The sequence below is a fragment of the Fukomys damarensis genome, unplaced genomic scaffold, assembly GCF_012274545.1.
Source record: "Fukomys damarensis isolate Sample0158 unplaced genomic scaffold, DMR_v1.0_HiC HiC_scaffold_33, whole genome shotgun sequence".
NCBI lineage: Eukaryota > Metazoa > Chordata > Mammalia > Rodentia > Bathyergidae > Fukomys > Fukomys damarensis.
Window position 1 is genome coordinate 55,508,804 of NW_022900945.1, and position 14,715 is coordinate 55,523,518.

Below are 14,715 nucleotides of genomic sequence, written 5' to 3' on the forward strand. Positions count from 1 at the left end.
AAAATCCTGTGATGGCCAGGGATTTAGCTCATTGGTTCCGCCACCTACCTTGCAAGCACAAGGACCTGAATTTGATTCCTGGTACCAAAAAAAAAAAAACTGAGAGATTGTGTTCATATTTTGAAACAAGGATTTCTTCAGACTTGTGTGCTCTCTTCCCTTTCTAAATATTGTTTTAGGACTTTAAAAAGGCTTGTACTCTTTCAAATGAAATCTGTAAATGCATTATTATGGAATAATGTATTAGTGGCTAGTAATAACATCAAGAAAATATCTTTACATTGAAAGTTGAATTCCTTCAAGAAAAATAATAATGCATAATATGTATGAAATTAAATAAAGGACTTTACATACCACAAAAAAAAATTAAAGAAAACTGTGGGTAAGAGCCAGTCCTGCATACCTAGTATAAAAGGCTGAGACAGAAGAGCACAAATATGAGGCCAGCCTGAGCCTACCTACATAGCAACTTAGCAAGATCTTGTCTCAAAATGTAAAAACAGGCTAGCAGTATAGCTCAGTAGTCCCTGAGTTCTGTCCCACTACCACAGTAAAAGAAAATGGGTACAGTAAAATACATATTATATAAATTGATGTACAATTATTTCTTTTCTTTCTAGAATGATTTTTGCTGAGTGTTCTCCCAACACCTGCCCCTGTGGCGAACAGTGCTGTAACCAGAGAATACAAAGGCATGAATGGGTACAGTGTCTAGAACGATTTCGAGCTGAGGAAAAAGGTTGGGGAATCAGAACCAAAGAACCCCTAAAAGCTGGGCAGTTCATCATTGAGTACCTAGGGGAGGTTGTCAGCGAGCAAGAGTTCAGGTACAGTAGTAAATAATAATAAAGCCACTAAAATGATAAAGGTACAAGATTAGAAAGAATGAAATATTTGAAATTTACTTTCAGTTTAATGCTTTGCTTTCAATCATTTCTCTCCTCAGGAACAGGATGATTGAGCAGTATCATAATCACAGTGACCACTACTGCCTGAACCTGGATAGTGGGATGGTGATTGACAGTTACCGCATGGGAAATGAGGCCAGATTCATCAACCACAGCTGTGACCCAAATTGTGAAATGCAGAAATGGTAAACAAACAGAAAAAGGAGAATCTAGGAATCAGGCAGAGTAGGAGGCATTGAGGACAGCCAGAGATTATCTCTCCACAGTGCCATTCACTTCACACAAAACATCTCAGGCAGGGGCCAGGGATTTAGCTCTGGCTCCATGCTTGTCTCGCAAGCACAAGGTTCTGAGTTCGATCTCTGTACGGGGGCAGGGGTCCATCTCAGGCACTTCACCATTATACCACACCATTTAGGCAAAGTAAACTACTATTGCTTCAATTCATCCTGATTACTCTCAGAAAAATATAATGAGAAAATCAATATCTAATATTTATTGAATGTTTATCATGTGCTACACACTATTACATGAATTATCATTTCATCTGGTCTATATTGCAAGTTTATATGCTTAGTGAATTTGTCACAATGAAAAATAAAAATAAGTGAAATGTGAGGTTCAGGTCCCTTTGCTTAGAACTGAATTGGGAAGGGAAAAATGTTAAACAATCCCCCTGCCGCCAAAAATTTGAAGCCAAGCACAGTGCCTGCAATCTCAGCATTTGGGAAACTAAGCCAGGAGGATCACAAGTTTGAGTCGCCCATGAACAACTTGGTAAAACTCAGTCTCAACTAGTAAAAAGGGTTGAGGGTTTTTTTTGTTTTGGTGTGGTTTGGTTTGGTTTTTTTTGGAACCAGGAATTGAACTGAGGCCCTTGCATTTGCGAGGCAGGTGGCAGAACCACTGAGGTAAATCCCCAGCCTAGGGCTGTTTTCACCTGTGCAAAAAGTCCTGGGTCAATCCACATGCACGCACACACCCCAAAAAGCCAGGCATGGTGGCACATCCTGGGAGCCCCTATCTCAACTTCCCTAATGAAAACATAAAGTGGACCATAACCCTGAATATCACAGTTGAAACAGTCAGATTTCAAGAAAGAAACTTAAAATTATTCTTCGATTTAAATCCTCAGTACTACATACAATTGAATTGTTTTCCTCTATTTTTTTGTGACAGTCTTGCTATGCAGTTCAGACTGGCCTTGAACTCACTATGTAGCCCAGGCTGGCCTCCAACTCACAGCAGTCTCTTAGAGTGCTGGGAATACACACGTGTCACCATGCCTGCTTTCTCTTTCTAAAGTGTTACAGGACTGAAGATGTGGCTCAGTGGCAAGTGTGAAGCCCTGAGTTTAATCCCTAGTGCCACAAAGAAGAGGAATCTCAGCCTTTACATCTCCGCTTTCCTCCCTTCATAGGTCTGTTAATGGAGTATACCGGATTGGATTATATGCACTTAAAGATATGCCAGCTGGAACTGAACTTACTTACGATTACAACTTTCATTCCTTCAATGTTGAGAAACAGGTAAGAATAATAAATCCAAGAGTGACATTGCACTTTGTCACTTACAGTGTTTTTTTGAGACTTGGGGTTTTTCTTATTTGTTTGTTTTTGTTACCAGGGACCAAACTCAGAACCTTGTGCTTGCTATGCAGGTGCCATGCCACTGAGCTAACATCCCTGGCCTTTTGGGCGGGGGGTACTGGGGATGGAACTCAGGACTTCACACTTGCAAGGCAGGTGCGATGCCACTGAGCTAAATCCCCAGCCCTCTAGTCAGTTCTTTTTTGATGAAGAAGTGTTCTTTTCATTTTTCTTTCTACTTCAGTCAAACTAGTTTCTGTTTATTATATTCTCAGTTATTTTCCCCATATATTAAAATTCCTTGATTCATACTTAACTTTGGGTGTCCAAATAATCAGTTATCCTCTTTGAAAATGAGTTATCCTTGTCTGTATATGAGGCTATAGGGTTAAAAAAATATTATTTTTCCCTTAAAAGCAACTTTGTAAGTGTGGCTTTGAGAAATGTCGAGGAATCATCGGAGGCAAGAGCCAACGCATGAATGGACTTACCAGCAGCAAAAGTACCCATCCTGTGACCACACATAAAAAGTCTGGACGGTCAAAAGAAAAGAGAAAGTCTAAGCACAAGCTGAAGAAAAGGGTAAATAATGATCTTGTGGTTTTTGCTGGAAGCTGCTCATGAGGTGTTTCGAGGCCGTTACCAGAACAAGGGGATTATTGAAGGGTGGTAGTTAAAGGGTGATTTTACTGTTCTTGGAGATTATTTCTGACTTGATTTTTTTTTTCTGTCATCTCATCCACTTGTGTTTTAGAGAGGCCATCTCTCTGAAGAGCCCAGCGAAAACATCAATGCCCCAACAAGATTAACCCCTCAATTACAGATGAAGCCAATGTCCAATCGAGAGAGGTGAAAAGATTTTATCTGAGTTCTTTTTAAATTATGTGATTTGCTTGCCTGTTCAAAAAATTATTAAATGTATTACTATTGATTCATTTTTATTTTGTACAGGAGGTCTGAAGCTGAGAGTTTGGAGGATAGGTGACCTTGGGTGGGAAAAATAATTATGTCTTTATATTTCCTGATTTCTAACTGAAATTTGGCATTTCATTCAAATACACCTGTAGGGAAAGTATGTGTGTGTTTAGAGAGAAAGAGAACTAGCAATGTCCATGACTTTGTCACCAATATTCTTTTTACCTCAAGGTTGATGTGCTTCTATCTGAGCATGGTGGCTCACACATATAATCAGCATTCGCAAGACTTAGACAGGAGGATTGCTATGAGTTTGAGGCCAGCCTGAACAGTGAGACTATCTAAGAAACCAAAGGAAAAAAAATTGCTATGGTTCTTAGACCTACTGCTCTTATCTTGTCATGCAGTGAGAATTAATGTATTTTTCTATGCTCAGAGGCCTAGGTTCAGTTCTCATTTCTCAATGCCACACACAGAAAAAAAGATTTATTGCTTTTTGTTTGTCTGTTTTGAGATGGAGTTTCATTATGTTGTTCAAGTAGGCCTTGAACTCAATACATAGTGCAGGCTGGCCTGGAAGTTGGAATCCTATTGCCTTGCCTCCCCAGTGCTAGGCTTATAGGTGTGTGCCACCACACCCAGCTGAGAATCACTCTATATTTCCCTATCACAATTTTGGTATTTTTAAAAAACATGTTTGGTTTCTCTTTTATTTTGTTTCATTTTGTATTACAGTGTATGAAGCCCAGAGCCTTTCTCATGATAAACCAATGCTCTTCTTCAGTGTATATTAAAAATAACTTGGAAAAATAAAAATAATACTTGATTTTTTTTTTTTTTTTTTTTCAGAAACAGGGTCTCACTATGTAGTTGAGACTGACCTGGAACTTACTATGTAGCCCAGGTTGGGCTCAAACTCACAACGATCCTCCTGCCTCAGCCTCCTGAGTGCTGGGATTACAGGCGTGCACCACCACTTGAAAGTTTAAATTAATTAAAAAATAATTTAAAAATAATTTTGTTCAGGGAAGTTTACATAGGCTTCACCAGACTGCCAAAAGAGTCCATGGCATAGAATAGGCTAAGAATCACTACTTTACTCATGAAGCGGAGGTAGGAGGATCACCACAAGTTCAAGGCCATTTTTTGTGCTACATAGTCCAAGGCCAGGCTGGAGTAGATAGTGAGATCTTTTCTCAAAACACAAAAACTGCTTATGCTTTGAAGGTGGGTATATTGGTGTATGCGGCTTTTCTCCCAGTACTTAGGAGGCTGATGCCGGTGGATCACTTTGAGACCAGGAGTTCAGGACCAGCCTCTCAAAGTAGAATAAAATGAAATAAAATAATCATTACCAGGCATGGTGGTGCATGCCTGTAATCCCAGCACTTGGGAGGCTGAGGCAGGTGGACTGCTGAGAGTTTGAGACCAGCCTGGGCTACACAGTGAGTTCCAGAGCAGTCTGAACTACATAGTGTGACCCTGTCTCAAAAAAAATTAAAAAATAAATAAAAAGACAGTAATCATTGCTTTGTTGGCATGTTAAAAGAGCAATAAAAAGAATCTTTAGTAGGCGTTTCTCCTATTCCCTGTATTCAGATAAGAATTGCTCCCCCCAACACACCCGCCAATAAAAGAACTGTCCCAGCCTAGCACATTCCTATAATTCTAGCTACTAGAGAAATTAAGGCGGAAAGATTGCAAGAGGCCAGCCTCAGCTACATAGACCTTGTCTTAAAAAACTAAAAAGAATAACAACCTAGGCTGAGAATATAGCTTGGTGCTCCTGGGGTTTGGTCCCAAGTGCCACCAAAAAACACAAGAAGTAGGGCTGGGGATTTAGCTCGGTGGTGCTGCCGCCTGCCTCGCAAGTGCAAGGTCCCAAGTTCAATCCCCAGGACCAAAACAGAAATACAAGAGGTAAACAAAATGAATGTATCTTGATATAATACTCTTCCTTTTTTGGGGGGGCAGTCCTGGGGATTGAACTCGGGTCCTTGCGCTTGCAAGGCAGGCCACCGAACCGCTGAGCTAAATCCCCAGCTCATTTCCATATTTCTTTTTTCCAGTACTGGAGATCAAACTCAGGACCTTGTACATGCAAGGCAGGTACAGTGCCACTGAGCTAAATTCTGGGCTCCTACTCTACCATGTTTTTAATCCCTTTCATCTAGTCCAGGGATTCTGTATTTAACTGCACATTAGCACAGAGGCCTTTCTTTCTTTTTTTTTTTTTGTACCAGGGATTGAACTCAGGACATTGCACTTGCGAAGCAGGCAGCAGAACCACTAAGCTAAATCCAGCCCTTTTTCTTTTCCTTAAATAAATGGGGTCTCATACACTTAAGTGAAATAAATTGGACTTACATGTTTAAATACCACATTGTTTTTCTGGTGTAAGAAACAGTGGAAATAAAGATTAAAATGACTAATAAATATTGGGAAATGGAAAGAAAATGTTCAATGGGAGGAGAGAGGGAGAAAGGAAAGAAGGGACAAGAAAAAGTAAAAATAGAAGGAAAAAAATGGAAGTAAAGCTTTTGTACACTGGGAGATGGGCAGATAGGATAAAATAAAATTTAAATAAATAGGGATTTACTAAGATAGCCAGGCTTGACTCAAACTCTGATCCTCCTGCCTTAACCTCCTTAGTAGCTGGATTACAGGCATGCACCAGGCCCAGCACAACAAGCTTAAAAATTCCCAAGGGGGACAGAGTATGTGCCTATACCATGTGAGTGAGATCCTTGGTTTAACCCCCAGCACTCCAAGAAATACGAGTTGGATGTGTATTCAGTGGTAGAGGATGTGTTTAACATACACAAGACCCTAGGTTCTTTTCTGAAGCACCAAAATCAAACTCCCAAGGCCCAGGCCATACCCAAGTGACTTAAACTGGGATTTCCAGAGGTAGTGAAAATATAGCTTCCTGTGGTGATTACCATTTGTAGGCAAATGCAGGAACCATAATCTCCATTTACTATGGCAGATAGTTTTTGGACTTATCCAAGGTTTCATTCATTTATTTATTGGTACCGGGGACACACTTATTTATATATATACTAGTGTAAATGTAGGGTCAAAGAAGACTGGAAAAAAAATGTAGCATCAGTGAAGACACAGGTAATTCATTTCACTTTAGAGATCCACATAGAACCACTGTGTCTATTAATTTCTCAGTTTGCCCAGCCTATGCCCATCTCACATATCTTTGCCTGTACCTGGGAAGTTCTCCATCTTCTAGCTTTTCTTTTTTTGGTACCGTGGATCAAACTTGGGTCCTTGCACTTGCGAGGCAGGCAGCAAAACCACTAACCTAAACCCCTAGCCCTAAATTTGTACAAATGGGGCCGTGCCTGCCTGGCAAGCACAAGGTCCTGAGTTCAATTCCAAATACCAGGGCCAGGAATTTAGCTCAGTGATGCTGTCTGCATCACAAGTGTGAGGTCCTGATTTCAATGCCTGGTACCAAAAAATAATCCCCAATACATGAAAAAAACGCACTTCAAATTTGTACAAATACTTCATAAATCTCTACCCTTCAGTGTGGCTATTTCACTTGCCAAAATCTTTTTAGCCTTTACATGGGTCTTGCCAGGCTGGGCATGATGGTGCACACCTGTAATCCCACCACTCAGGAGGATCACCGTGAGTTCTAGGCCAACCTGGGCTACATGGTGAATTCAAGGCCAGCCTGAAATACATAGCAAGACCATTTCCAAATAAATAAATAAATAAGTGTTTGCCAGATGTTTGTGAATAGCCTAGGGAAAATATGTGAGAAAAATCAAATTGTAAAATTGAGTAATGTTTTACTCATATATTTTTCTTTACAGCAACTCTGCTGATAATCACTTATATAACAGTGGATCACATGGGCTTGGGATTTTTAGCTTGGTGGTTCTGCCTCCTGCCTTGCAATCAACCACAAGGAACCAAGATTGATCCCCAGTACCAGAAAGAAAAAACTAAAACAAAACAAAAACAACAAGTGTTAGCTTTGGGAGTTATTAACAGCAGCTTACATAGAGTGGACGTATAGGAAATGGTTACTGAATTAATGAATAAAGGAATACCTTTCTGTTGTTCCTTTATTTAAATTTTAAATTTAGAATTATTTTTTAAATGATAAGGCCAGGTATAGTGGTGCACCCCTTTAGTCCCAACCCCATCTCAGAAAACCAAATAAGTAAATAAAAATTTATTTAAAATAATTTTAATAGGACCACCTTTTTTCCTTGCAGGAACTTTGTATTAAAACATCATGTGTTTTTAGTCCGAAACTGGGAAAAGATTCATCAGAAACAGGAGGAAGTAAAGCACACCAATGATAATATGCACTCATCATCATTGTATACCCGTTGGAATGGCATCTGCCGAGATGATGGAAATATTAAATCGGGTAAGGCTTGGGAAATGTTCTATTAAATTTTTTGTTGTGTTGTGTTGTTGCTGCTGTTGTTGTTGTTGTTTGAGACAGGGTCTCACTAGGTAGTTGAGAATGATCTGGAATTCACTATATAGCCCAGGCTGGTCTCAAACTCACAGTGATCCTCCTGCCTCACCCTCGCGAGTGCTGGGATTACAGGCTTGCGCCACCTTGCCCGACTTGTTCTATGAAATTTTAATAAAATTGTAACCCTTGGGAAATTGAAGCAAGTGGATCAATGAGGCCAGCCTGGGCTGTATAGTGCCAGCTGGAATACATAGCAAGACCTTGTCTCTAAAAAATAAAAAAATAAATTTCCATAAAATTGTCCCCAAGGTAATTATTTTAATACTTTCAAGCAGTTCATTGAAAGGTTCCTTGTAGTCTAAATCAAAAATTTAAGGATACAAAGCACGCACATTAATCAGTAATGACCTAACCGATCCATCCCAGTTCAGCTTCCCCGTCATTCTAGGGAATAGGGAGAAATCTTTTACTATCCTCTTATACATCACTTGCATTCTGAAACAGTTATTACAAGGATGAGATAATGAGCTCTCCGTGTTCTTTCCTACTTGGGAAATAACTTGCAAAGAGATTCAATAATGGTAGCAAATGCACTATGGGGAAAAAAATATCACCATAAATTTGAGGACTTCTTTCCGATATTCAGATCAGCTTTTTTTTTGCCCCCTGAGATGAGTCTCACTATGTAGTTCAGGCTGGTCTTGAATTCAGTGTGTAGCCCAAGCCTCAAATTAATGGTGATCTTCCTGCCCCAGCCTCCCAAGTGCTGGGATTACAGGCATGTGCCACCATGCCCAGCCTTTTCTAACCTTTTTGAGTAAATAATGTATCAGTTTTTATTTTTTAATACACCAGTATTTCTGAGTTCAAATACTCCTATCCAAAACAGAATGGAAGAATAGAAACTGGCATAGCCTCATTGCAAAGATAAACCCTGTCTCAAAAAACCAGAACAGGGCCAGGGATTTAGCTCAGTGGTGCTACTACCTGCCTCGCAAGTGCAAAGTCCTGAGTTCAATTCCTGGTACCAAAAAATAATAATAATGATAATAAATGTATAAATAATAAGGCCAGGGATTTAGCTCAGTGGTTCCGGCACCTGCTTTGCAAGCGCAAGGACCTGAGTTCGATCCCTGGTACCAAAACAAAACAAACAAACAAATATATATATATAAATAATAAGCCCAGGGCCTTCACACTGAGCTACATCCAAGCTGAGACAAGGTTTTACTAAATTTCCTGAGCTAGGCTCATACTTGTAACCTCCTACCTTAGTGTTCCAGAGTGTGGGATTACAGACGTGCACATCATGCCTGGCTAGACTGACACATTTTGAAGCCTGAACACACAACTGCTACACTATGCAGCATTTGCCCACTAAGTGAATATCCATTTTGCAACACTCTGCCTCCAGTAAATATCAGTGGTTCACCTTTTCTTAAGGGAAAAAGAGAGAACTCTGTTTCCATTATTTCAGAGAAGATAAAGTAAGTGACAAGATGTAAGACCCAAGTTCGATCCCCGGTACCAAAAAAAAAAAAACACACACACACACAAGTGATAAGAATTCATTCTGAAAGGAAAAGCCATATAGCACTCATTTCCTGAAATGTATTTTCACCTTATTTTTTCAGATGTCTTCATGACCCAGTTCTCTGCCCTGCAGACAGCTCGATCTGTTCGCACAAGACGACTGGCAGCTGCAGAGGAGAACATTGAAGTAGCTCGGGCAGCACGCCTAGCCCAGATCTTCAAAGAGATCTGTGATGGTATCATCTCTTACAAAGGTAACCGTAGCTCTCTGAATTCATCCTTACCTTTTAAAAAAGCACATCACTTAATCCTATCCTGAGACATACAAGACCAAGAACAAGTAACATTTTAGGGTTAAGAATTTAGGAAGTTTATTTTCTCAGAGAGTCTAGAATTAGAGGACAGGTTGGTTATTCTCTCCAGGGATTTGTATGTAGAGTCTTGAGCATGCTAAATATATTCTATACCTCTGAGATGCTGCCCCAGTTAGGAGGGTGTTTTTTAAGTATTTTTTTTTTTCTTTTTTTAATTTACTTACTTACTTACTTACTTACTTACTTTATTTATTTATTTATTTAGGGGATTGAACTCAGGTCCTTGAGCTTATAAAACAAGCAACCAAACCACTGAGCTAAATCCCTGGACCTGTGGGAGAGTGATTCTTTTAAACCCTAAGGTCCTGTATATCGATTGTGTTAATTATAATTTTACTACAGTTCAGTATATATTTAGAAATTATAGCCGGGCATGGTGGCGCATGCCTGTAATCCCAGCACTCGGAGGCTGAGGCAGGAGGATCGCTGTGAGTTCGAGACCAGCCTGGGCTGCATAGTGAGTTACAGGACAGTCTCAACCACATAGTGAGACCCTGTCTCAAAAAACGAAAGGGGGAAAAAAAAAAAACAGAAATTATAGCCTGGCTGCCCATGGTGACAGACACCTGTCTGGCACTCAGGAGGCTGAGGCAAAAGGATTCAAGTCAGCCTGGGCTATATAGTGACTTCAAGGCCAGCCTGAACTACACAGCAGGACCCCATCTTGAGGAAAAAAAAGAAAGCTGAGCATGTCGGCATGTGCCTATAATCCTGGCACTCGGGAAGCTGAAGCAAGAGGATTGCTATGAGTTCAAGGCCAGTCTGAGATACATAGTGAGTTGAAAGTCAGCCTGACCCACAGAAGGAGACTCTGTCTCAAAAGAAATCATAGCTAAAGCTGGGCATGGTGGCGCAGGCCTGTAATCCCAGCACTTGGGAGGCTGAGGCAGGAGTATCGCTGTGAGTTCAATACTAGCCTGGGCTACATAGTGAGTTCCAGGTCCATCTCCACTACATAGTGAGATCCTGTCTCAAAAAGTCAAAAAAAAAGAACTCTTAGCTAGGCATGGTGGCCCACACCTTTTAATCCTAGCATTCTGGGAGGCTGAAGGATAACCACCATTTCAACCCCAGCTTGGGCACTGTAGTGTCTCAACAAAACCAGGTCCCAAAATTTTAAAGAAGGGGTGTTGGGATGTAGCCCATTGGTGCCACACCTCTCTGGCAGGTTCAAATCCCTAATATCACAACCCCTGAAAAAAGAAAAACCACATTTTTCAGCTAGAGGATAACTAGCCTATGTCTACCTGTATCTATAGGATGCAGGTCTCCACCTTTGATAATAATTTCCCTGAAAAATAGTGACTTACCAATTTAAGAATAAATACTATGGATATATTATCAGTTTTCAGCCTTTCTTGATTGGACTATTCTTCGAGAATCTAATAAACACTATGAATCTTTTCACAATTACCAGGGGGAAAAGAAGAATATACAGCATGCAAGAGGTCTTGGGTTCAAACCCTAGCACCATAAAAAAAAACAAATAAAAACAAACATTTTGCCGCTGCCTGCCTCACAAGTGCAAGGTCCCAAGTTTGATCCCCAGTACCACAAAAAAACAGGGCTGGGGCCTTGGCTTAGTGGTTCTGCTGTCTGCCTGACAAGCACAAGGGCCCAAGTTCGATCCCCAGTACCAAAAAAAAAATTTTTTTTTAATTTACTGGGCACAGTGTTACATGCCTATAATCCTAGCATTGGGGAGGCTGAGGCAGGAGGATCACCATCATCAAGACCTTGTCTGAAAAAAAATAAAATAAAAGGGTAGTTTTCTTTCTTAAAAAATAAAAGGAAAGAAAAGAAAATTACCTTTTACTTTTGAAGAGTTTTCATGCAAACACCTACCTGTCCTACACCTTTTCTCTTCCAAGACAAATTCATTGGAGGTAGGAGAGGGGAAGGGAGAGTGTTGTGGTGTGATGGTTTTTTTTGGCGGGGTAGGTAGTTTGATAATGAGTGACTTGCTTTAGAGTCATGCTAAATTGGCCAGGTTGTCATTCTTCTGCCTCAACCTCCTCAGTAGCTAGGATAACAGGCATGTGCTACCTGTATGAGTGACTCTGTGACCAATAAATTTGGGTGTATTTAAAATGAGATGATGACAAATAATGGTGGCCTTTGGCTGTCAGCTTTAATTGTTTTTATTCTCTAAATTCTAAGAAATTTGATTCTTTTACTTTTCTTTCTATATATTCTTGGTATTTTGGTTGGTTTTGGGGTGGGTTTTTGTTTTTGGTTGGTTTTTGAAGTTAGCTAATCTAAGGATATAGAAAAGAAACATCATACTGTCCAGAGGTCTAAAGTTTTGTTGCACCTATTCCATTTACACTCCCAAAAAAACCACACATTGCATTCTCATGTAGCCCCATGTGATCCAGCATGAAACTGCAATAGATGTAACTGCCATCCACTGCATTCAGAGTGTAAGCAGCAGGCTCTCTGTCTCTCTCCCTCTCTAGTAAAATTACAAGAAAGGAAGCAAATGAGAAATAATCCTGTGTAATTCTGTTTGTGTCATATAGAATGACTGTATAGGAAAACAGGTTCAAGAAAATATTCACAGTACTAAACTATTCATTATCTGGAACTTAATCAAATCCAAACCAACAAAGTAGTATTAGTTATGGGCAGCTAACAAGAAAAACTGGAAAGCATTCTTTGGAAGAGATGGACATTTTGCTGTTACACGTCACTTGAGTAGAAATTGGGCATAAGACACCCAACCATCTCAGTAAGTTTCCATCCCTCTCTTTTCATAGGAAGTTCTCAACCAGGTGTGGTGGTGCACACCTGTAATCCCAGCACTGGGGAGGCTGAGGCAGGAGGATCACTGTGAGTTTGAAACCAGTCTGGGCTACATAGTTAAGGCCAGACTGAACTACATAGTGAGACCCTGTGTGAAGAAAAAAATTTAGAATTAGGTAGGCACAGTGATGCACACATGTAATCCCAGCACTTGGGAGGTGAGGCAGGAGGATCACTGCGACATTAAGCCCAACCTGAACTATGTAGTGAGACTCTGTCAAAACAGGGGAGGGGATTTAGCTCAGTGGTGCCACTCCTGCCTGGCAAGCACAGGGTCCTGAGTTTGGTCCTCCATACCAAGAAGAATAAGAAATAGTATTATTTTCTAACTTTTCATTTGGAGGATTCTTTTTTTTTAGTTGGAAGATAATGTTTATAGCCTAGAGGTATAGCTCAGGTGAAGAGCACTTGTCTAGCATGCATGAAGCACTGAGTTTTGATCCCTAGTAGTACAAAAAAATTTTAAACAAAAAGGTAGACATGGTGGCACATATCTGTAGTCCCAGCTGCTCAGCAGGCTGAAGTGAGCGTATGAATTCAAGACCAGCCTGGGCCCTTGACTCAAGACCAAAAAAAAAAAAAACTAAAAAAATAAGAAGATATACTTACCCTTCTTGTACCTTCATCTTTCTACTAAACCTTTCATTCTTTTGCAGATTCTTCCCGACAAACACTGGCAGCTCCACTTTTGAACCTCCCCTCAAAGAAGAAGTAGGTTCATATTTGTGATAATCGTCTGAGTTTTTAAAAAAGTACTAAATGAACCAGATTGACACCCTGGTGCTTTTTTTCCCCCTAGGAATGCTGATTATTATGAGAAGATCTCTGATCCCCTAGATCTGATCACCATAGAAAAGCAGATTCTCATTGGTTATTATAAGACAGTGGAAGCTTTTGATGCTGATATGCTCAAGGTCTTTCGGAATGCTGAGGTATAATTCACTGACTTCAAGCACAGGTTTAAGAAGTTTATTCTAAATAGAACTATTCTACAAGTTTTAAATGTTTACCCTGAAGGGCCAGGGATGTAGCTCTCTGACTCTGCACCTACCTGGCAAACACAAAGTCCTGAGTTTGATTCCCAGTACAAAAAAAAAGGCCGGGGGGAGATTTTTACCTTCATTCACCTTTCATGTTTCTGGTTAGGAAAAAGTCATTTTTATGGAGTATTCTTGGTGTACAGATTACACGGTGCTGAGTTCTATAATAAAGACATTCTAGAATGTAAGATTTAATCATTCCTCCAAAAAAAATAACTTTTGTAAAATCGTAACTTGGCCATGAACTTTTATATATATGTTATGTAGTCATTTTACTATATTTGAGGCATATTTGTAGTTTCTTCCCTCAAAGTAAGTACATATGAAATACATATAAAAATGTGCAGGTAGGGGCCGGGTATTTAGCTCAGCGGTTCGGTGGCCTGCCTTGCAAGCCCAAGGTCCTGCGTTCAATCCCCGGTACCAAAAAAAAAAAATGTGTAGGTGAGTAGTTAGAAAATACATCTAGAGGGGAATTATACTGGTAAATTGTAGAATAGGTGAATCTAGTTGGAGATGACATGGCCTTGAAATGATTTAAAGGACAGGATAGAATAGTTCATAGAAAATTATTCATTAATTTTGAAGTATCCTGGAGAATGTTTGGAGCACAGAAGAGGCTACTAGATAAAAACTGAGTAGAGGTTGAAAGACAACGAGAGAATACCCGACAAGTAAGAGAATTAGAGTGTTCTTTTTCCCCCCTCTGGTGTGGGGATCGAAGAGCATCCTTGAATTACAGCATTCTTTCTGCTGAAACTCACCTTTCACATTCATTCACCATCTAAGTTTGTCCCAAACATCTACAAGATGAAGCCATAGAGCCTTTGAAGCACATGAGATAGTAATTCCTATTCAGTGATCACTGTACATTTGATCTTGGGGACAGTAAAGCCTTTGACAGGAACTGAATGACACATCAATAGAAAAAAAAAGGGAAAATACAAGCAGGTTCTGGTTTTCATTCATTGTAGTTCAGTTTAAGTTGTTACCAACTGCTTATCTACATTTGATGCTATAAAAAATCTGTTATCCAAAGTGGGAGCATATAAATTATGCTTCAGATTTTTTTTTTTTTTTTTTTTTTCCTTCTTT

The 14,715-nt window shown here is 39.9% G+C and overlaps 1 protein-coding gene across 2 annotated transcripts in view; it reads left to right on the forward strand.

Annotated features, from left to right (window-relative positions):
• The window catches only part of Ash1l (ASH1 like histone lysine methyltransferase), a 138,558-nt gene that overhangs the window by 109,230 nt on the left and 14,613 nt on the right, over positions 1-14,715 (forward strand). For both annotated transcript variants that reach the window (XM_010643852.3, XM_010643851.3), the window contains 9 exons: positions 621-827; positions 947-1,093; positions 2,329-2,437; positions 2,915-3,079; positions 3,252-3,346; positions 7,657-7,814; positions 9,503-9,655; positions 13,237-13,291; positions 13,380-13,512. In XM_010643852.3, coding sequence (XP_010642154.1) covers positions 621-827; positions 947-1,093; positions 2,329-2,437; positions 2,915-3,079; positions 3,252-3,346; positions 7,657-7,814; positions 9,503-9,655; positions 13,237-13,291; positions 13,380-13,512 — 1,222 coding nt within the window. The remainder of the gene's footprint in view (positions 1-620; positions 828-946; positions 1,094-2,328; positions 2,438-2,914; positions 3,080-3,251; positions 3,347-7,656; positions 7,815-9,502; positions 9,656-13,236; positions 13,292-13,379; positions 13,513-14,715) is intronic.